This window comes from Chelonia mydas, chromosome 1 (genome assembly GCF_015237465.2).
Source record: "Chelonia mydas isolate rCheMyd1 chromosome 1, rCheMyd1.pri.v2, whole genome shotgun sequence".
Classification (NCBI taxonomy): Eukaryota; Metazoa; Chordata; order Testudines; family Cheloniidae; genus Chelonia; species Chelonia mydas.
The window spans coordinates 32,064,203-32,088,528 of NC_057849.1; the positions used below are offsets into that span (position 1 = coordinate 32,064,203).

At 42.8% G+C, this 24,326-nt stretch overlaps 1 protein-coding gene across 4 annotated transcripts in view; it reads left to right on the plus strand.

The window, feature by feature from the left end:
- ARHGAP42 (Rho GTPase activating protein 42) overlaps positions 1 to 20,376 on the plus strand; it is a 308,234-nt gene extending 287,858 nt beyond the window's left edge. For 3 of the 4 annotated variants that reach the window (XM_027821863.3, XM_043529362.1, XM_043529370.1), the window contains 3 exons: positions 865 to 927; positions 13,986 to 14,065; positions 14,266 to 20,376. In XM_027821863.3, the coding sequence (XP_027677664.1) occupies positions 865 to 927; positions 13,986 to 14,065; positions 14,266 to 14,354 (232 nt within the window). In that variant the 3' untranslated portion in view covers positions 14,355 to 20,376. Of the gene's footprint in view, positions 1 to 864; positions 928 to 7,744; positions 8,021 to 13,985; positions 14,066 to 14,265 lie in introns of those variants that run through there. The other variant, XM_043529366.1, reaches the window with a different exon arrangement.
- Positions 20,377 to 24,326: the final 3,950 nt, after the last annotated feature.

A 24,326-nucleotide genomic window follows, 5' to 3' on the forward strand; every position in this document is an offset into this window, starting at 1 on the left:
TCCCTCTCCAGAAACTACATCTTCCTCACTGCAGGTTTATTCAGTGACAAGACATGAATATGAATTAAAAATTATGGCAATGTTTTGTGTTGCATTTTCAGCAGAGTTCCTTACTGTTTTACCAGTTCAGCAAGGTATTTTAGCACATGCCTCACTTGAAGCTGGTTGGACTGTTCATGTCCTTCAAGTTGGACACACGCTTAAGTTTCTTGCTGAACTGGGACCTAAGCTCAGCATGACTTGCTTCTTGGCTTCCTCCATTGGTCCTACATTTTTCAGATTGAAAAAAGGAGCACAGTCAATTTAAGAATCAAATAAAGAATTTAAAATAACAATTAATATTTTCTTGTCTGTCCAACTAAAAATACCTGAGATCAGGGGTTGTCAAACTTCATTGCACCGTGACCCCCTTCTGACAACAAAAATTACTGCATGAACCCAGGAGGCTGCCCGAGCCCTGCCGCCCTAGGCATGGGGGAGAGACGGAGAAGGGAGGAAGCAAAGCCAAAGTCCAAGGGCTTCAGCCCCAGGTTGGGGGCCTGTAACCTGAGCCCTGCCACCCAAGGCTGTAGCCTTCGGGCTTCGGCCCTGAGCAGTGGGGCTCAGGCTCAGACTTCAGTCCCAGGTGGTAGGGCTCGGGCTTCAGCCCCGGGAGGTGGGGCTTGGGCTTCAGCTTTGGCCTCGGACCCCAGCAAGTCTAACGCCAGTCCTGGCGACCCCATTAAAATGGAATCGTGACCCACTTTGGGGTCCAAACCCACAGTTTGAGAACCGCTGCCTTAGATTATTAAAACTGAAATAACTCTATGCAATTCATTGAAAGGGACAAGTTTAAAACCAAATGCCTTTTAACTCAATTTTCAGAGTGGCCGCAAGAGCCCAGTTGTTCGAAAGTGCTGGTTCACTTAAACAAACTTCTTCAGGACGGTAAGTACCCTACACAATTGAATTTTAGTTAAAAATTAAAGCCATATGCTTTCAGAGACTGACATGGAGGAGTGGGAAACAATACTTTGTACCTTCCAAGGAAGCATCCCTTGCTGTGCAAACATGCCCCCATTTGTCAGGTTCATCCTTTCTATACTTCTCTCAGAGAAAGAGAGTGAGTTATACCATTTGCAAAAAGAAAAGGAGTACTTGTGGCACCTTAGAGACTAACAAATTTATTTGAGCCTAAGCTTTCGTAAGCTTTCATGGAAACCTACTGACCGCTATTCCTACCTACATGCCTCCAGCTTTCACCCAGATCACACTGCACGATCCATTGTCTACAGCCAAGCTCTACGATACAACCGCATTTGCTCTAACCCCTCAGACAAACACCTACATGATCTCTATCAAGCATTCTTACAACTACAGTACCCAACTGCTGAAGTGAAGAAATAGATTGACAGAGCCAGAAGAGTAGCCAGAAGTCACCTACTACAGGACAGGCCCAACAAAGAAAATAACAGAACGCCACTAGCCATCTCCTTCAGCCCCCAACTAAAACCTCTCCAACGCATCATCAAGGATCTACAACCTATCCTGAAGGATGACCCATCACTCTCACAGATCTTGGGAGACAAGTCAGTCATTGCTTACAGGCAGCCCCCCACCCTGAAGCAAGTACTCACCAGCAACCACACACCACACACCAGTACCACTAACCCAGGAACCTATCCTTGCAACAAAGCCCATTGCCAACTGTGTCCAGATATCTATTCAGGGGACACCATCTTAGGGCCTAATCACATCAGCCACACTATCAGAGGCTTGTTCACCTGCACATCCACCAATGTGATATATGCCATCATGCGCCAGCAATGCCCCTCTGCCATGTACATTGGTCAAACTGGACAGTCTCTACGTAAAAGAATAAATGGACACAAATCAGACATCAAGAATTATAACATTCAAAAACCAGTTGGACAACACTTCAATCTCTTTGGTCACTCGATTACAGACCTAAAAGTGACAATTCTTCAACAAAAAAACTTCAAAAACAGACTCCAAGGAGAGACTGCTGAATTGGAATGAATTTGCAAACTGGATACAATTAACTTAGGCTTGAATAGAGACTAGGAGTGGATGGGTCATTTCACAAAGTAAAACTATTTCCCCATGTTTATTTCCCCCCCTCTCCCCTCCACTGTTCCTCAGAGGTTCCAGAACTGCTGGAAATGGCCCACCTTGATTATCACTACAAAAGGTTTTCTCCCCCCCCGCTCTCCTGCCGGTATTAGCTCATCTTAAGTGATCATTCTCCTTACAGTGTGTATGGTAACACCCACTGTTTCATGTTCTCTGGGTATATAAATCTCCCCACTGTATTTTCCACTGAATGCATCCGATGAAGTGAGCAGTAGCTCACGAAAGCTTATGCTCAAATAAATTTGTTAGTCTCTAAGGTGCCACAAGTACTCCTTTTCTTTTTGCGAATACAGACTAACACGGCTGCTACTCTGAAACCAGATAGACCATTGATTTTCTCCATCTGCTGTGACAGTACCTGTACAGAAGCCGAGGACAGTAGGCTGCCTCTTAATGAAACTGCCCTTTCCAAAGTTTAGCTTTGGGTAAAAATAATCAAACTTGTTACTATTCTTCCCACCACACCTTTCTTGCTTCAGTTTCCATTTGGGGAAATATGTGATCATCACACAGGCCCTTTAGTTGTTTACACAATCAGTGGGATTTGTTTTCGTCTTGTCACTTTAATTATAGTAGAGCAGACATCCATTCCTTGGATGTCGTTCCTCTAGGAAGTGGAGCCATCTCTATGTTGTCCAACCTCTTCTTCCTTCCATTCTGCTTTATTTTTCTTTCTGTCACATTTCATTGTGGGCTTCCATACATTTCCCAGCAAAGGGCTAGACTAAAGGCAAATAAGCAGTTCCAGATCCAGCACCAGGAGAGTGCTCAAGCACCGTCAGAAGATCGCTCAGGGCTAAAGTTAAGATTTTGTCATGGTTATTTTTAGTAAAAGTCATGGACAGGTTGCAGGCAATAAACAAAAATTCACGGAAGCCAGAGACCCGTCCCTGGCTTTTACTAAAAACACCTGGGGGTGGTGGGGGAGAGAAAGCGTCGCGGGGACTAGCACCTGCTCCTGTGGCAGGGGCTGACTGCTGCTTCTCCAGCCCCAGGTGGGCTGACCCAACCCCAGCCGCTGTTCTGGCAGGACAGGGACTGATGCTGTGGCAGTTCCAGGGCTAGCCACCGGTCAGCTGTTCTGGCGGCTGTTGCTCCAGCAGCCCTGGGGCTGACCATTGCTCCAGCCCTGCCCCAGAAGAGGTAAGTCACAATGGTCCCAGAATCTGTGACCTCCATAACAGAATTGTAGCCTTACTCATGGTTCTTTCTGCTGTGATCTTATAATAAATCAGCCAAGGCTTGGTGGCAAGACTGAGCAGCACTTATTTACATAATTGCAAACCTAAGACCATTAAAAAAAATCAAATGTATATAAAAACTGTGTATATTTTCTTCCCCCCTCCCTTCCTGTGTACCTTCTCTTTGGCTGTAAGCACTTTGAGGTAGTGAGACTCCAAGAGGTCAATCAATTTAGCTTAAAGAAAAGGTTAAAGGGTGACTTGATGACAGTTTATAAGTAACAAAATGAGGAACATGAGAAACAAAAATTTGATAGTGGACTCTTCAGTCTTGCAGACAAAGATATATCACAATGCAACAGCTGGAAGTTGAAGCTAGATGAATTCAGACTGGAAATAAGGTGCACATTTTTAACAGTGAGGGTAATTAATTATTGGAACAACTTACCAAAGGTTCTCATGGATTTTCCATCACTGGCAATTTTAAATTCAGTATTGAATTACATAAGAACAGCCATACTGTGTCAGACCAAAGGTCCATCTAGCCCAGTATCCTGTCTTCTGACAGTGGCCAATGCCAGGTTCCCCAGAGAGAATCAACAGAACAGGTAATCATCAAGTGATCCATGCCCTGTGATCCATCCCCCGATTTTAAGAAAAAATGCTCTAGTTCAAACATGAATTAACTCAAGAAGCTTCTATGGCCTGTATTATACAGGATGATCACAGTGGTCCCTTCCGGCCTTCTAATTTATGAGATTGGGATCACGGCCACCTTTTTGTGTAGCACTTAGAACAACAAGATCCTGAGCCTAATGGGACCTCCGAGCAATAGAGTAACAGACATACAGCATCCAATAACAATAATCCATGGAACCGTAGGTGCTGATGTGAAACTGGCAAGCAGGCAGGCACCAAAATGCTAGTAACTTACAGTCCAAGTCTGACAGCTGCCTGCCACCCAGTAGGTGGCAGGATCCAGTTCAAGAGAAAGCTGATTAGTTTGAGTTGCCAGGACCTTATGATGTTACATGAGGGAAGGAGGAAGGAGGCAGCAGCATGGCTGAGTTGAGTGGGGCACAGGTGCTTGTTTTGTGTGGCACACAAGGCTGAGGGAGCCTCGATAGAGCCCTGCTCTGCAGTTCTCTGACACTCTACCTCCACCATACTCCGCTCCTCCTCCTTCCCACTGTGCGTTCTCCTCTTCCTCCCTCCTGCTCAGCTCCCATTCTTGTATATAAACCACATAAGAAGCAAGAGTCTGACAAAGAAGAATGTAGCTGTGCAGCTTCATAACGGGGGTGGAGGGCAGATGATAGATGGCTAAGGAGGAAAGCCTTGACAGGCTTAATAGCTCCTCTGTCCAGTCTTCATAAGAAAGCAGAATAGTGACAATAACAAGGAGAATGAGAGGTCCGCAGATAGAAGGAGGAAGGAAGAGGGAAAAGGTGGCTCAGCTGTTATTACAGGGCTGTTTGAGTCAGACCAGCCTCTGCAACAAGGGAGCAGTCAGAGCCAGTTCTTGCTTAAACCTGCATGCATGTTATGCACATGAGGGCCAAACTGAGCCCTTAAAGCATTCTTCTATCTCTTTGCACCATTGAAATCATGGTAAGTATGACCTGTCTCACCCCACAAGTTAATTTTCTTGATCTCTCAATAATAGTCTACTAGAAAGGGTATGTGCATTCATAAAAATACAAATATATGGATCATTTTAACAGAGAAGGGGGGAAACACAGACATACTTATGCAGGAAATTCCAGAAGTAAGAGTATGGTAAATTCTGATGTTACAGTGTTACCGCCGCCTTCATCCATTCATCCATATGAGGTGTTTCTGGGGTGTCTGTTGCTTGGTATCTGAGCTTTGAGATCTGATGTCCTTCTGTAAGTTAGGACAGGAACCCATGCTGTTAGCTGATGCATGTAAATGTTGCAGTATTAAAGTGGCACTGTGCATTCTGTTATAAATGAAGCTGCAATACAGTGTGTAATTCAGTTTCTAACATTTGTGTCTGCCAAGTAAAACTTGGCCAGATATGTTCCACCACGAGGCTTTGGTCCTGCAAGCTGCTCTGTACAAACAGACCCCAATCCCCAGAAGTCTTCTCACATGGATCAGCTTCCAAGATCAGGACCTAAAGCAAGGATTCTTTCCATTTCCTCACCATTGTTACAAAGTGCAAAAACAAACAAAAAACCAGAAGCAATTTTGGATGTGAAAAATGAAATGTTGTTGAATGTAGTGTTCATGTGTAGCATCAGATTTTGGTAGCCCAAGAGAATAAAGCATGCACTCTACACAGCAGGCTGCAGAGCGTCACAGGTTTCCCACACACCAGTCCCCCAACGGCGTCATCCCTGCACTGGGGCTGATTAAGAGTGGATCAGTCTCTGTGTCCATTGAGTCCATGAGGAAGGAGCTGGAAAATTCCTGACAACTCATTTCACGGAGGCCACCAAGCAATCATCAGATAGTAACAGCTTTTGGTCCTGCTGAAGTAGAACCAGCAGCCTAGAGGAAAGCCTCTGTTCCATTATTAATCCCTGGAATCACCAGTGTCCCTTACTTCCAGCTTTTCAACTACTTTTTCCCGATCCAGGATCCAGCCTCTAAATAGCTACATTGCGATTTGTACATTCTACCGCCTGGAACAAAATGTTGTCATCTACACAATGGGTGACATTTTCAAAAGCACCTATGTGATTTAGGAGCACAAGTCCCATCGACTTTCATTTTCCAGCAGGTATCTGCAGATTGTCTCCTTTACTATCACTCATCTGATTTGTGTCCATTTATTCTTTTACGTAGAGACTGTCCAGTTTGACCAATGTACATGGCAGAGGGGCATTGCTGGCACATGATGGCATATATCACATTGGTGGATGTGCAGGTGAACGAGCCTCTGATAGTGTGGCTGATGTTGTTAGGCCCTGTGATGGTGTCCCCTGAATAGATATGTGGGCACAGTTGGCAACGGGCTTTGTTGCAAGGATAGGTTCCTGGGTTAGTGGTTCTGTTGTGTGGTATGTGGTTGTAACAACATCAGCCACACTATCAGAGGCTCGTTCACCTGCACATCCACCAATGTGATATATGCCATCATGTGCCAGCAATGCCCCTCTGCCATGTACATTGGTCAAACTGGACAGTCTCTACGTAAAAGAATAAATGGACACAAATCAGATGTCAAGAATTATAACATTCATAAACCAGTCGGAGAACACTTCAATCTCTCTGGTCACGCAATCACAGACATGAGGGTCGCTATCTTAAAGCAAAAAAACTTCAAATCCAGACTCCAGCGAGAAACTGCTGAATTGGAATTCATTTGCAAATTGGATACTATTAATTTGGGCTTGAATAGAGACTGGGAGTGGCTAAGTCATTATGCAAGGTAGCCTATCTCCCCTTGTTTTTTTCCTACAAACCCCCCCCAAGACGTTCTGGTTAAACTTGGATTATTGCTGTGCACATTGTAAGATGAGCTATTGCCAGCAGGAGAGTGAGTTTGTGTGTGTGGTTTTTGGAGGGGGGTGTGTGGGGGGGGGGGTGAGAAAACCTGGATTAGTGCTGGAAATGACCCACCTTGATTATCATGCGCATTATAAAGAGAGGTTTCAAAGAGGGATGGGCTATTACCAGCAGGAGAGTGAGTTTGTATGTGTGTGTGTGCTGGGGGGGGGAAGGGTGAGAAAACCTGGATTTGTGCTGGAAATGGCTCTACTTGAGGATCACTTTAGATAAGCTGTTACCAGCAGGAGAGTGGGGTGGGAGGAAGTTTTGTTTCATGGTCTCTGTGTGTATATAATGTCTTCTGCAGTTTCCACGATATGCTATGCATCCGATGAAGTGAGCTGTAGCTCACGAAAGCTCATGCTCAAATAAACTGGTTAGTCTCTAAGGTGCCACAAGTACTCCTTTTCTTTTTACGAATACAGACTAACACGGCTGTTACTCTGAAACCTGTTCTAAGTTAGTGCATCTTGGTAGGCAGAAAAGGTTAGAGCAGAATATATGCCCATTCCCAGATCTTTACTCAGATTTTGATAACTGTCTCCCTCATTCCAGTCCCAGCTCCATTTTTGCCTCGCCATCCTCACTCTCGCTACTTTTCCCTTTCCCTCAAACCTAGCTTTAAGGATAGGCTATCAATCGGGTGGAGCACCCAGCTACCGGTCCATGGTATATCCCTTTGCTCCACACTGGATCTAATCCCTGTCACTGATGTATAATACCCATGACAGAGAAGCAGCATAGTTATTATTCCTTTATGCATATATTGCTGTATTGCCCAGCAGCCCCAATGGGGATTGAGGCCCCATTGTGATAGATGTTGTACAAAAATACACAGAGAAATAGTCCCTTCCCCGAAGAGGTTACAGTCTGAGAAATGTGAGGTTTCCTGTTCTCTCGCTTTCCATTAGGGGCACACAGAACTCTTGGGGGCTCAGATAAATGAGAAGCTACTGACCGGAGTGAACATCATGGCATAGAGGCGATCAGAATTGCATGAGAGGGAACAGCTCCAAGAATGAGAGAGAGGGTGCAGTGATCATGATTTCATCTGGGCTAGCAGCAAGGTCCCAGGGGAACAGGCTCAGGATTTGAATCAATGTGACTTGTTCGTACCATGTCTAGGGAAGGGGGGAGGACCTATGTTCCCTTTTGCATCTCCTTCTTGCTATGTAATTAAACATATCCATCCAGTTGTCGTCGTCCTGTTGCTTCTGTGCCTTATTTCACATGTCCTTATACACCTGGAATCCAGGGTGCCTCCCCACTCTGTTCTCCTTCAAGTTCTACCTTAGACTGTACCTCAAGGCCTGTAAGTCCATGTCCTGTGAATCCTTGCAAAGAAGCGTTACATAATCAGTTATCTGACAGTCCTATACAAAGGATAACACTTTAAAAGAATCCAAGCAAAATCTCTGGCACTAACAATTGCATCCCATTCCTTTCTTTCACGTTTACATTGTCTATCTAGACTACATTCTTTAGAGCAGGAATCTAACATTTCAGGCTGCCTATAAAGTGCCTAGAGAGACAAGGTGGGTAAAGTAATATATTTTATACGACCAACTTCTGTTGGTGAAAGAGACAAGCTTTCAAGTCACACAGAGCTCTTCTTCAGGTCTTTTACTCAGAATGTCATAGAGAATTACAAGGTGGGACAAATTGTTTCGCATAAGTAGTTAAAGGAAGGGGGGAAAGGCAGCTTGGGTGTGTGCGGGGGGGGGAGGGGTTGTTAGTGGGTTATAGATTGTTGTAATAAACCCAGTGTCTCTGTTGAGTCCATGTTTTTTAGTGTCAGCCAAAGTTATGAATTTAAGCTCACAGGCTTGTCTTTTGAAGGTGTTATGCAGGTTTCCTTGGCAGATGAGGACTCCTGGTCTGTGGGGAGCTTGCTTTTGATGAGGAACTTGGAGGGGCGGGGGCTTTGGCACCATGCAATAATCAATAATAATTTGATGATCTGCTAAGATTTAGATAATCACCCAAATGTTCTGATGCCAACAATCATAAACTCATCACTAGGGATTCAGGAAAAATGTAAAAGTAGGCCTGAAAATGGGGAGTGTCATAGGGCAGCCCCTGCCTGGAGTGCCCTCCTGTGGCAGGTCATGGCATGACAGGCACACTTGTTTCAGTTTCTCCTCTCAGGTGACCCACTAATTCTATTCAGGCTTTCTTGTTTCAATACTGCCCTTCCTGATTTATTACAACAACATAATCCATCACGAAAGTCCCAAACGTAGTCCATTTCTCACACCAGCACAAGCAGTCAAGATACCTCATCCCTTGATGCCCTGTATACCGCACACGCCTTCAATGATGCCTGGACTCTATCAGCCCTCTCCTGTTCTTGTACCAGGACAGATTTCTGCTCTTCCCACTGGGAACCCACACAGTCTTTTGTGTGGGAGCATCCTTGCCAGCGGAGCATCCCTCACTCCCCTGGCCCTTTCATGTTGTCTCTGGGTACAATCCACCGGCCTTGGAGATGTCAGAAGTTAAGCTCCTCCGCTGCTCTCCTTCCTTCAGTCCTCTCCAGCCCTTGACTGCAGTTCTCCAACTTAGAGCCAGGAGGCAGCTCCCTCTTCTGCTATTCCTCGTGCCTTCAGTCCTCTGGCCCTGGTTCTCTGTCTTGGAGATGCCAGCCAGCAAACCCCTCTTGCTGCTCCCTTGCCTTCAACCTTTCCCCAGGAACCACCTTCTGCTTCCCTCCAGGACCACTCCAGTCCCCTGGTCTTTGCCAATGCCCACCTGCCCTTCCTGACTGAACCAGCCTGCAATGACTCACTGGGACTTTCTGTCACCGGCTCTCTCATTGATCCTTGATATCTCCCAGCTCCTGCCCTTCCCTCTTCATTGGCTAAATGGAAGTACCTGCTCTGGCACAGGGGAGCTGACCTACTTTATTTACTGTGGTCTGCCACCCTATGAGGGGAAGACAAATGCATTCTCTGCTAGGTAACCTGTTCAACTCAAGTTAAGGAAAGTGAGCTCTTAGATAATGGCACCTACCTCTCCTAACTCTTCTATGCACTGAATGGCATGAGTAACTCTCTTCTTCAAAATAATGTTAGTCATTTTAAGAGCCTCACTATAGATGATAGTGCTATTTTCACACCCTCTTCGACTGGCAGCATTGGTTGAAAGAACGCATTAGCACCACAAGAGAGAATGTCCATCTGCGTAGTTTCACACAATAAGATTGCCTTGAGCCGTGAAAGCTTGATAACACTTGTGGTTGGACAATACCATCATAGGAAAATTATATCTTAATAATCACAAAATGTGATGGAGATCGAGGGAATAATCAGGAGCCTGAAAATTAATGGGAATATATTCCTAGATTATGTCTATCACTGTGCTATTACACACACACTGTTTTATTTGTATATGGCATCAGTGGGCTACAATTATACATCAAGAACAATAGTAACAAATTAAGGTAATAAGAAGATCACTTGAAGAAACTGTTAATTCAAGCAAACTTGCTCATACTTGAGTGCATTTATAAGACTTTGCAGTCAATTAATCACTGCATTTCATTCACTCATTTTATATGTGCAATGACTTGACACTCAGGTCTCTACAAACAGTCTCTTAATTGGAGAATGCAAGACCAAGACCCTTCTTTTTCTCAAATTTATTTCATTTTTGGAGATAAACATCCCTCCATTCAGCTGAAATTGGTATATTTCACTAAACATAAGAAAGTGCCAGAGAAAGAAAGAATTGTTTTTATTCCACTTATCTCATTTGAATGCTACAATAAAAATCAACATATTCTGACCCTAGGAAAGCTAAATAACTGAGTTCTCCACACACACAATCCACAAACATTACCATTTCTTCTCTCTCTGTTCTTAGCTTCCCTTATCACTGTAGCATTTGAACTCTTAATCTTGGTTTAGAACACAGCCTGACTGTAATGGTTTACAACCTGACCGAATACTGAGGGTATTGTATATTATCCATGTGTTTATAATCATCTCTGTGGTTTACTAAATTCAGTACAGGATACCTTGGATTATCTGTTGTTTTTTTGTCTCATGTTTGTATTATGTGTAGTTTTATGGCTTAGTGATATGGGAAATAGATATTTTGTGGGAGAACTATGAACATGTCAGCATACTTATCATAAATGTTTATAGAGCTCTTTATCTTATCAAATTAAAGAGGAGGGCTTGTGGTTAGGGCACCACACTGGGACTCTGTAGATAACAGTTCAGTCCCAAACAGGTCCCGGACTTCCTGTGTGATCTTAGACAAGCTATCAGATCTCTCTTTGCATCAGTTCTCTCTTTGCATCAGTTCTCCAGCTGTAAGAGTGGGTAACAACGCTTGCTTGTTTGTCTTGTCTGTTTAGATAGTCCCTGCCCTGAAGAGCTTACGATCTCTCACTATGTGTTTGTACAGTGCCTACAACATTGGAAGCACCAATCAAAGTTGGCTCCACTAAGTGCTACTAGAATTCAAATAATAGCATCAACAGGGAGGCACAATCTATTTTTCTTGGGAGTGAGTTCAGGGTTTCTCTTCCCTGCTAGAAATGAGAGGCAGAGATATCTGGAGTGGTGTGCTATCCTCCTTACCACCACCACCACCACCACCACACAAAAGGGGCTATGATCAAGGTTTTCAAAAGTGTCTACTGCTATTGGGTGTCAAACCTGAGACCCCTTAAAAGGGCCTGATTACCAAAAAGTGCTGAAAATCAGGCCTCTTTAAGGTGCCTTGAAGAGGACACCCAAAAAACTGAAGTATGAGCTTTGTGAAAATCTAGGTCTGTGCTGACTGGAGTTTATTAGAGAGACAAGGTGGGTGAGGCAATATCTTCTATTGGATCAACTTCTGTTTGTGCAAGAGACAAGCTTTCAAGCCACACCGAGCTCTTCTTCAGGTCTATGAAAGGTACCCCGAGCCTCATAGCTAAATGCAGGATGGAATGGATTGTTTAGCATAAGTAGTTAGCACATATTCTAAGGGACATTCGAGATAGAGAGGCCCGTTAACCTCTCTGCAGTCATAGGACAAAAAGAAGGGGGTTAGTAGGCTACAGATTGTTGTAATAAGCCATAAATCCAGTGTCTCTCTTCAGTCCGTGGTTTGTAGTGTGTAGCAGAGTTATGAATTTAAACTCCCAGCCTTGTCTTTTGAGAGTGTTGCGTGGGTTTTCTTTGAGAATGAGGATGGATATGTCAGATATAGGGTGATTGCTTTGGTAAAAGTTTCAGAGTAGCAGCCGTGTTAGTCTGTATCCGCAAAAAGAAAAGGAGTGCTTGTGGCACCTTAGAGATTAACAAATTTATTAGAGCATAAGCTTTCGTGAGCTACAGCTCACTTCATCGGATGCATACGGTGGAAAATACAGTGGGGAGATTTTATATACACAGAGAACATGAAACAATGGGTGTTACCATACAGACTGTAACAAGAGTGATCAGGAAAGGTGAGCTATTACCAGCAGGAGAGCGGGGGGTTGGGGGGGAGCATGATTATCACTACAAAAGGTCAAATTGGTTAGTCTCTAAGGTGCCACAAGTACTCCTTTTCTTTTTGCGAATATAGACTAACACGGCTGTTACTCTGAAACCTGTATTGAAGCAGGTTCTCCTGGAGTATTTAGATGTCCCATTTCATGGTGCAGTCTGCTTCTCTGGTGGAGTGTCCTTGTTTGGTGAAAACAGTTTTGAGTGTGTTAAGGTGTATATCCTGGACTTTCTCCTCTGAGCATATTCTGTAGTATCTGAGTGCCTGGCAGTAAGTAATAGATTTCTTGGTGTGTTTGGAGTGGTTACTGGATCTGTGAAGGTAGGTGTACCGATCTATAGGTTTCTTATATATGGTTGTCTGTGGGGTTCCATTATTGAAGCTGATTGTCATGTCCAGGAAGTTGATGCTAGCGTGGGAGTGTTCCAGAGAGTAAGAGTGCCATGAAGGAATATCAGGACTCATAGAAACCATCCTCAAACCACTCGCCACACAAAGAGCCAGCTTCCTCCAAGACACAACTGACTCCCTCCAGAAACTCCACTGCCTTAGCAACCTCCCTCTGTACACCAGCCTCGCTACCATGGATGTCACTTCCCTATACACCAATGTCCCTTACAATGACAGCATAGCTTCCTGTCTCATATATTTATAAGACATGGACAGTCCTCAGGTATCCAACCTGAACTCATTGCCAAATTCATCCATTTCATCCTCACCCATAACAATTTTACATTCAACAACAAACAGTTTGTCCAAACCATGGGAACAGCCCTGGGTAGTAGAATAGCTCTGCAATATGCCAACCTCTTCATGGACCACCTTGAAGAAGAATTTCTGGACAAATTCATCATGAAACCAATGATATATCAGAGATACATTGATGATATTTTCATCCTCTGGACAGACGACTTAAACTCAGATTTCCACCACAACTTCAGCAACCACCACCCATCCATTAAACACTCTCTGGAACCCCTTTAGGGGGAGGGTTCATTCCTTACTAATTCCTACAGGGGTGCATGGAGCTCCAAAAGTGAGTGTGGAGGAGGCAGGGGAATGGCTGAACCATCCTTCTACATCAGCCTTCACAGCAGCACTGGCACACAGGGTGGAGCAGAGAGGTCCTTAATGTGTAAATTGTGTCCACCTTAATATAACAGTTTGAGTTCACTAATTTCATTTCATGGGAGGAAAGTTGTGCGGAGTTATGTAGCCCACACAAAATAATATGCTGAACAATTAAAATCTACCCCAGATGGTATATTAGATCATTGAGTTAACATTCTGATTGGGAAGAAAGTGCTACCGATAATCTCCAATTGCATCACACACTGCAGTACTTTTACTTAACACATGACATCTTGAACAAATTTATCCTCACCTCACCTCAGTGTGGTGGGTGATGCCCATAAATTTTGATATCTCTACTTAGAGCTGGGAAAAATGAGGTACAAAGAAGTTACATGACTTGTCCAAGGCCTTACAGAAAAGCATGTGCAGACCTGGAGTTAATCTAGATAGGTTCCTGAATTTCCTCTAGAACTCTGTCAGGAGTCCCTGATTCCCAGCTCAGTGTTCATCAGATTACTCTGCTTCTCAGATTTTTAAATTCATTTTTCCCCCTTTTCTTGTTTGTAACAAACTTATATTTTGATCTTTCAGACAAGCCAAAGCCATGTATTCCTGCAAAGCTGAGCACAGTCATGAGCTCTCCTTCCCACAGGGGGCGATATTTTCAAATGGTAAGATGTATTAGTCAGTCTTCCTTTACACACAATATTTTAAACATAACTGCATCTGTGAGATAAGCCAAGAGATTTTCACTTCAAATTTAGTTTTTATGTCTCCATCAATCTGATGTTGATCTTTTATAATGATGTTGATCTTTTTATTAACTATAACAAATTTTAATATATATTTTATATATATATTTTTTGTACAGTGTACCCATCAGTGGAACCAGGCTGGTTAAAAGCAACTTATGAAGGCAAAACAGGACTAGTTCCAGAGAATTATGTTGTCTTCCTCTAGTAATCTTTAGTGGACAGCAGTATCTTCATGGTATCCATGGTAACAAATAATAAGCTCTATGATTTTATCTGACACAGATGTGGGGATCAGCCCGTTAGCAGAGAGTGGTAGATTTTCTTCAAATTCTGCAAGGGCAAATTAGGTAGCTCCCTATAAATGGAACAGGATATAATGAAATAGTTAACAGTTTTTTGTACTGCAGATGGTACTCTGTTTAAATAACTTCCATTGTTTGTAACACAAGCATGTTGCATACTTCTTTTATGGATAAGGAACATTTGAGCAATAAAATCAGAAAATTAGCTGCAGAACATGTCAGACCTGAGATATTGCTCAACCAGTGTGAAATTCACAGGCAATGCACTCTGCCAGTTCTTACAATTATATTGTTTTACATGTAAAAAATTATATATTTGTTCATATAGCAAGATATATTTCTATGATCTGTTTTCTGCATTAGAAAATTTGATTCTGAGACTGGTCCCAGTCATTTCATGAAAGAAGTTAATCTGCCATAAGAGCAGAGTTTTGAATCTCTTGTTATGCAGCGAGATCACAATATGCAGATGCAGTAATGTATGTAATTTATATAACTGATAACCAAATTAGATTGTACACTGATTAAGCAGTAAGTGCTCTTTCAGAATGTGATCTTTTTAAAATCAACATTTCATTCAAATATTGTACAGATTTATCTTATTTCCTCTTTGCTTTCATCAGTTTGTTTTATCAATATAATTAATATTAATAATAAATTATATTTCTAGCATCCATCTTCCCTAAGACATTCTCAGCTTGTCTCAAAAACACAACCATACCAAACAAAAAAAATACTGAAACTAAAATGATGGGGAAATGTGTGAGGTTAGCAACAAAGAATGAAAATAAATCTAAAACCTGAAATAAAACAGCAGAGTCCCACAATGCCATTAAGACACCCACCGCATACAAGACAAATGACCTATGAAGTGTCTAGTTTTATAAGCTGTGATTTCTAAAGGCTCCTTTTAAAAAGTATCTGACATTAGATAAACTTTGATTATTTTGTTAAGTTTGAAATACAGTTTCCTCAGAATTTCACTGAATTATTTGACAACAATTCCAAAACATGAAAAAACTGCTTGGTATAGATATTTACAAATAACCCTTAATTACTCTAGCTGGAACAAAAAAGGCAGTCATTTTGTAACTGCTGACATTAAATTTTGTGTGTGTTTTCCCATCAAAGTACAATGACTTGTATTAAAAAAAGGCTGTAATAAACAGTGAGGGCACTGGCACTTTATCACAGAATAAAAACCCTTTACAAAGAGAACAAAGAACAGAAATCAGAAAAGAAAGAGAGTAAGCATATGTCCAAGGCAGACACTCTGCTTGCTGAAAGAACTACCATAGAGTCCATTTGCCACTAAAGGCCTCATTGGCAAAACTCCCCTTGAATTTGGACATCCCCAATTAGTTAATCGACAGAGCTGCTAACTTGGTGAATCCATTCTGGGAGTCAATACTCCGTGGCCTCAAAACCCTACACTGATGTCAACAGAATCACACATGTGCTTAAGCAAGTGGCTCAATCAGGGAATAGCTCTTTGTTGAACTGCTCCAGGAAAATTGCCTGGCCAGTCAGCATGTACTATTCAAAGCAAAATCATTTCAGTGCCACATTAACACATTAGCAGCTGAGCTCATTGCTGTTCGTGCTACAGGAAGAATTGCCTCTCATACAGACTCTCCTGCTTGTTAGCTCTTTCTCCAGTAACAGTATTAAATATTACAGGTGGGCAGGGCAAAGTAATTCCATTGTGCCGAAGATTTAGATATTTCTAAATTTGGTTTTGTTCCGATTCAGAATGAAACCCCCAAATTTTGAAGTTTTCTGCAAATTGGCATGGCACCCTGGCTCCAGGACACTCTGCCTGGTGGCCTGTCCTGGAGCTGCAGACCCTGGAAGCTCAGGGGTCCCCAACTCTGAGACAGTATACCTGGCGGGCTGTCCTGGATCCACAGCCCTTGGAAGTGCAGGCTTCACAGCAGCTCACCAGGCAGGGCTTCCTCAGACCTTCGTTGAAATGAAACCGTCTCCATGCAACATTTTGATTTTGACAACCAACAAAACATTTTTCTCAGAGTTTTTTCTACCAGTTCTATTAAGTGTATTAACCCTTTGTGTACCAAAATAGTGGGTGCTGCTTTCTAAGGGGTTAAATAGGAGCTTTTCCCAGGGCTGAAAACTTTACTAAGCTATTAAACACTGCCAAATTTTCCAGCACTTTCCCCGGTGGTCTTAGTAGGCTCTCTATAGCCAACATACGCAGTCTTTCAAAAGTAGTGTATCTCTAACAGCTTCTGAACCTGCCTCCTGGACAACGCAGCGAGTGTTGCTCACAGTGAGTCATTTCTTGACAGTAATTTTATTGTTGAAATTCAGGCTGGTGGCAAGAGCCATCTCTGCACTGAGAGCACCAAATGGAGCTCAGTGGGCGGGGGAGGGCTCTTGGAATCCTTTGCATGACACCGATGGAGGCTTCTCACCGGCTTCAAGCAGGCTAGTAGGGGTACCAGGCACTGGAGGTCAGACCATGGGATCGATGACTACAGTAATTCAGTGACCACAATAGTTTGGGCTGTTCATGCTACTCTGCTATCAAGAGTTGCATTCTCGCCCAGGTCACTATCAGCAGGTGACACCTCGTGTCATGAAGAGTGTTTCCTCGGTAGGGTGTTGTGAAGGATAATTCCAAAGCTGGCCCTCTTGGACAGTAGAGGCAAATATCCTGCTGACGTGTCTGTATTCAGCACTGAGGTAAAGTAGGAAGGAGGCTCCTCAGCAGGTCAAAGCTTGCAGCTCTTAAGTCAGGCAAAATTCGTGTTGACTTCAGTGGGCACTTCCCCTGAGTCAGAGCTACACCTCCCTGTGTAATTAACCTCTGAAATGTCAACTTCTCTTGTCCCATGCTGTGTAACACACTGTTGGCTGCCTATGCTTTGGCGGTGCTTGACGGCTTCATCCTAAGGTGGTGGGATAACAAGGGGGTTGCGCCTTCTCACTATTCCAGGGAGAGGTGCTGTGTGTCCTCCTGGGGGTTGTTAGTGGAGAGGGAGGTAGGGCCCTGCTCAGGAAACTAGGACAACCAGTGACCCTAGCATGGAGTAGTGCCCCCAGACACGCTGTCTGGCCTCTGTACAGGGGCGCAATGGGCTGGGGCAAAATTCTTGTTTGAGCTGTCTTTCCCCCACCCTGATTTCCCCATCAGGGCAATCACAATCTGGCCTTTTTTGTGCATCTCCTCTTAAATCCCAAGGAGATGAATGATTCCTTACAGCCCTTTGGAGTGAGTTATCAGTCATGGAACTTTTAGGGGGAGAGAGGACGATCTTTTTTCCCCCCTTAAGCCTATGTACTGTGTGAGCCTTCTCCTTTTCTTCCTCAGTAGTGTATAGTGAATAGACATGGGGTACGTAGGAATCTGTGAATCAGCCACTCTGCATCCTTCATATCATTTTCAAGGAACACAGCCACCTTTAAATTCACATTGCCATCTGAAAATGTTATTCGTGTGGTTTCTTACGAGTAACCCCTACCAATACTTTAACGGAACGAGATGAAAGATATTTGTTCGGTTTTTTATTCCTCTCTCTCTCTTACGTGGTGCATTAAGTGAGCACTTTATGTGTGATCAGTTTCTCTGTTGTGTTGATAGTGCACACCCAACCCCAAGCTTTGTAAGACAGTGTTCACCAGTAGCAACAGGAGCAAAACTGGAACTGAAGAGACATGAGGAAGCAGTGTGTCTAGAGAGACAGGAATGGAGGAGAGCGATGGGCCTGAGCTTGTTTGGTAGTGGTGCTCCCACTCCTTTCTGAAATAGAGGAGCAGAAAACCCCTTAAGGTGTTATAGGGCTTGGGTTTTTAAATTATTTTTATTTTTTTTTTCCTCTTTATTTTTTGTTTCAATGAATTTTTTAAAGACAGTATATGAAGGCTGTTCTATCAGGAAATCAGTTAATTAAAAAAATTGATTGATTATGTCCCTGTATTATTGTGTAAGAACAGCCCTGGATTCACTCTGCAAGCACAAGAAGCTTGTGGTAAATCTTCTGTATTACCCTGCCAGTAAAGATGTAGCAATCTTGTCAAGGCAACCACTGTTTGCAAAGTTGTAAGCTTCATATTTGGTAGCATATTCTGACTGATGTTAATGTCCTGTGAAAAGCATATGTCAGTGTATACAGTTTATATAATTAACTGTGTGTTTTAATTGTTAAGTCATTTGGTACTTATTGCAATCTAACATACTGATTCAAATTAATCAGCTGAAAGCTTGTTATAGTGTATGATAAATATGTACAGTATGTTAGTATTTTATATCCAAGGTTTTTTAATAATGTTGATCAGAACGAAAAATGATTTTTCAGTATCATTTCTACAAGTTCAGTGTTAAAATATTCTTGCCACATTTTGGAGTTTTGAATACTATGTGAGATGGCTTTTAAATTAAACTATAGTTATGTGTCCTGAGAAATGTTTCCATTCTCCCAAGTGCTATTTATGATAATATAACTAACCTACAAGTGCATTGTTGAATTATTTCTGGAGGAAATGATGCACAGAATTGCTCACCAGAGCTAATTCCTGACAGTAATAAGGAACGTACCAATCCTTTTATACATTTCCACTTGATACTCTCTATTTATTTTCTGTAATTGGAATTGTTTGGGTTTTTTCCCTTTAGGAAAGGAACCTTAGCAGGAGTGACAGTAAAATTTAAGCCATGCAGAACCGAGTAATTACAAAAGCAAAAAGCATTATAACACAGCAATAATTTGTATACTTGTGCACTGGGTCCTGTTTTATTTTCTATTTACTAATATTGCATCAGAATAAATAGTGAGATCAAAAAAAGTATGTTAATCTGAATGTTTCCTGTGTTAGATCACCAATTCATGCACTTCTTGGGTAAGTGACAAGAAGATGGCTCTCCTAATCAAGGACCGTGTTATACAGTCATAAGGCAACTCCTCAGCTGGCGTAAATTGTCATAGTTCAATGACATCAAAGATGGAGCTCTGACAATTTACATCAGCTGAGGATCTGCACCTCTGTATTTAAAAGGAAGTGCCCATTGAAATCAGTAGGTGTTCTGCCAAAAAGTGGAAGATGTAATATCTCCCAATATTATCTTTAGAGTTTTTCTCTAGTAAAGGATCCCCCATAAATCACCCCACCCACCAGGGATTAAACACAGTGCTTTGTCATTTTCCTGCAGATCGCACAGCCTTGGTGACTGCTGCTGTAATACCCTTTCAGGCATTGCCAATGCAAAACTGAGAGTGTTGACCAAGCTATTAACCAGGGTAATCAAAATAGGTTTGGGTCCTCTGTATCCAAGCAGCTGTTGCTTTGATTTTGCCATCCAGCCACTGAAGGTAATAACATAGTATTTGTTCGCCTGTATGTGGCAGCATTCCATAGGCTATTTGACTTTGTTGTTTTAAATGATACTTTCCTCCTTGGATACATTATTTGAAAGTCCTTCTGTATCTGAGCTTCTTGCAAAGCTTGTGTTGGGAATCAGCGTTAATCTTCTGGCACTGGCGGTCAGGATTTCAGAGTGCTCCCAGAATGCTCTGAGAGTTTGGATTGCAGCAAATATAAAGGTGTTTAGGCAGATTATACATTTGTGATTTCAATTCTGAATGATATTTATGATTATTTTGCCGGTACTAGAGTTTATAGAAATCTTAGATATTATACTGTATTTTAATGTCAGGAATTTATATGCAATCAATAACATGAGAAAGTAAAATATATTTTAAAAGTTACTACTAGTAAATTATCATATGGAACTTTTTGTTTGTTTTGTAGTGGGGTTTCAGTAATTATCTGCACTCTGTACATATATACATGTAAATAACTGGCATGTTATTCATAAACTGACTTGCTACAGTACCTGTGCTGTACTTTACACTGTATTTCATGAATTTAAGAAATATTTTTAAAAATAAAAAGTCTGTCTACACACGTGTTTTCTCTTCATTATTTTTACATTTGGATTCCCATTCAGCCTACTGTTTTACTCCATTTATTATTCCTGTTCATCCCATTTATTTTTTATTTTGGAGTCCTATTTTGTTGCTCTTGCCTAGATACCACAATGACTGAATGCTGCATAAATATTATTTATGTAGCCATTTGATGTAGATGGTGACTTATAAACATGTTCAAACTGTTAAGCAATGGACATATATAAAAATGCTAAATTCATAGTTCAGCAAATAACTTCTTGATCATAGAATCTTTTAACTGGGAAATCTGTAAGATGTGACTGAAGTGAACATGGGAAAATGGCACTTCACATAACAGAGAAGCACATCATTGGCACATAACAAATAATAATGTCAACAAAATCTTAGCTTTCAGAGTAACAGCCATGTTAGTCTGTATTCGCAAAAAGAAAAGGAGTACTTGTGGCACCTTAGAGACTAACCAATTTATTTGAGCATAAGCTTTCGTGAGCTACAGCTCACTTCATCGGATGCATACTGTGGAAAGTTGTCAAGGTTCCTCCCCCACTCTGAACTCTAGGGTACAGATGTGGGGACCTGCATGAAAAACCTCCTAAGCTTATCTTTACCAACTTAGGTCAAAACTTCCCCAAGGTACAAAATATTCCACCCTTTGCCTTGGATTGGCCGCTACCACCACCAAACAAATACTGGTTACTGGGGAAGAGCTGTTTGGACACGTCTTTCCCCCCAAAATACTTCCCAAAACCTTGCACCCCACTTCCTGGACAAGGTTTGGTAAAAAAGCCTCACCAATTTGCCTAGGTGACTACAGACCCAGACCCTTGGATCTTAAGAACAATGAACAATCCTCCCAACACTTGCACCCCCCTTTCCTGGAAAATGTTGGATAACAAGCCTCACCAATTTGCATAGGTGACCACAGACCCAAACCCTTGGATCTGAGAACAAGGAAAAAGCATTCAGTTTTCTTACAAAAAGACTTTTAATAAAAATAGAAGTAAATAGAGATAAAGAAATCCCCCCTGTAAAATCAGGATGGTAGATACCTTACAGGGTAATTAGATTCAAAACATAGAGAACCCCTCTAGGCAAAACCTTAAGTTACAAAAAGATACACAGACAGAAATAGTTATTCTATTCAGCACAATTCTTTTCTCAGCCATTTAAAGAAATCATAATCTAACACGTACCTAGCTAGATTACTTACTAAAAGTTCTAAGACTCCTTCCTGGTCTATCCCCGGCAAAGACAGAATATAGACAGACACACAGACCCTTTGTTTCTCTCCCTCCTCCCAGCTTTTGAAAGTATCTTGTCTCCTCATTGGTCATTTTGGTCAGGTGCCAGCGAGGTTACCTTTAGCTTCTTAACCCTTTACAGGTGAGAGGAGATTTCCTCTGGCCAGGAGAGATTTTAAAGGGGTTTACCCTTCCCTTTATATTTATGACACGCCCCCCAAATCTCAGCTAGGGTGAAACACTGGCTGGGATTTCTTCCTGGAGCTCTAGGAAAAACAGAGTTAATAAGACAGATGCATCTCTAAATATACTACCAAGTACATAAAGACTAACAATATTTTCTACATCTCAAGGACGATTTTAACCAGTTGATTCTGGGAAACTTTCACGGGAGAGTGCATCAGCCATTTTGTTAGAAGCTCCTGAGATGTGTTGGATGTCGAAATCAAAATCTTGGAGAGCTAAACTCCACAGAAGAAGTTTTTTGTTAGTTTCTTTGACGGTGTGAAGCCACTTCAGTGCAGCATGGTCGGTTTGCAGGTGGAAACGCCGCCCCAAACATATGGGCGTAGCTTTTCCAGAGCGTAGACAATGGCGTAACATGCTTTTTCAGTGACTGACCAGTTGCTTTCCCTCTCAGACAGTTTTTTGCTGAGAAACACTACAGGGTGGAATTCTTGATCAGGTCCTTTCTGCATTAAAACTGCTCCCACACCACGCTCGGATGCATCTGTGGTTACTAGGAACGGTTTGTCAAAATCTGGGGCCCTTAGTACAGGGTCAGACATGAGTGTCGCTTTAAGCTTGTTAAAGGCCTTCTGACACTTTTTGGTCCACTGAACAGCATTTGGCCGTTTCTTTTTGGTTAGGTCTGTCAGTGGGGCGGCGATTTGGCTGTAGTGCGGTACAAATCGTCTGTAATAACCGGCCAAGCCTAAGAAGGATTGAACCTGTTTCTTTGACTTTGGGACAGGCCACTTTTGGATAGCATCCACTTTGGCCTGTAGGGGGCTGATAGTTCCTTGACCCACCTGGCGTCCATGTAAGTCACTCTGTTTAGGCCTATTTGACACTTCTTAGCTTTAACAGTTAGTCCTGCCTCCCTTATGCGCTCAAGGACTTTTTGTAGATGTTCCAGGTGGTCTGCCCAGGAATCCGAAAATATGGCCACATCGTCAAGGTAGGCAACTGCATATTCTCCTAATCCCGCTAGGAGACCATCTACAAGTCTTTGGAAGGTGGCGGGTGCATTTCGCAGCCCAAAAGGGAGTACATTAAATTCATACAGCCCGAGATGTGTGGTGAAGGCTGACCTTTCCTTGGCAGATTCATCTAGCGGTACCTGCCAGTACCCCTTGGTTAAGTCCAAGGTAGAGATGAACTGGGCCCGTCCCAGTTTCTCTAATAGTTCATCTGTGTGTGGCATTGGATAGTTGTCTGGGCGAGTTACAGCATTTAGCTTACGGTAGTCCACGCAAAAACGTATTTCCCCATCTGGTTTGGGAACTAGAACCACTGGAGATGCCCATGCACTTTCAGAGGGGCGGATTACACCCATCTGTAACATATCCTGGATCTCCCGTTCTATAGCAGTTTTAGCTTGAGGAGACACTCGGTAAGGTTGGACCCTAATTGGGTGAGCATTACCTGTGTCAATGGAGTGGTATGCCCGTTCAGTCAGTCCTGGGGTGGCTGAGAACGTTGGCGCGTAGCTAGTGCACAGCTCCTGGATCTGCTGTCGCTGCATACGCCCAAGGGTCATGGAGAGGTTCACCTCTTCCACACCACCAGCACATTTCCCTTCGTAGTAGACACCTTCAGGCCACTCAGCATCGTCTGCTCCCTGGGCTGTAAACTGACAAACCTTTAATTCTCTGGAATAAAAGGGCTTTAGAGAATTAATATGGTACACCTTAGGCTTTCGGTTGGAGGTGGGGAATGCTATGAGATAATTAACGGCTCCCAGGCGCTCCTGGACCGTGAATGGCCCTTCCCACGATGCTTCCATTTTATGGGCCTGGAGTGCCTTTAAGACCATGACCTGGTCCCCTACTTTGAAGGAACGCTCTCTGGCATGTTTATCATACCAGGCTTTTTGCTCTTTTTGAGTATCCTGTAAGTTTTCTTTAGCAAGGGCTAAAGAGGTTCGGAGGGTGTTTTGTAGATTGGTTACAAAGTCCAGAATGTTAGTTCCTGGAGAAGGTGTAAATCCCTCCCATTGCTGCTTCACCAACTGCAATGGCCCCTTAACCTCACGGCCATATACAAGTTCAAATGGGGAAAACCCTAAACTGGGGTGTGGTACAGCTCTGTAGGCAAAGAGCAACTGCTGCAACACTAGGTCCCAATCATTGGAGTGCTCATTTACGAATTTACGTATCATGGCTCCCAAAGTTCCATTAAACTTCTCCACCATGCCATTTGTTTGATGGTGGTAAGGAGTGGCAACCAAGTGATTTACCCCATGAGCTTCCCAAAGGTTTTTCATAGTTCCTGCAAGGAAATTAGTCCCTGCATCTGTGAGGATGTCGGAGGGCCAACCTACCCTGGCAAAAATGTCTGCTAGTGCCTGGCACACACTTTTAGCCCTGGTGTTGCTTAGAGCTACTGCTTCCGGCCATCGGGTGGCAAAATCCATGAAAGTCAGTATGTACTGCTTTCCTCTGGGTGTCTTTTTCGGAAAAGGACCCAGAATATCCACAGC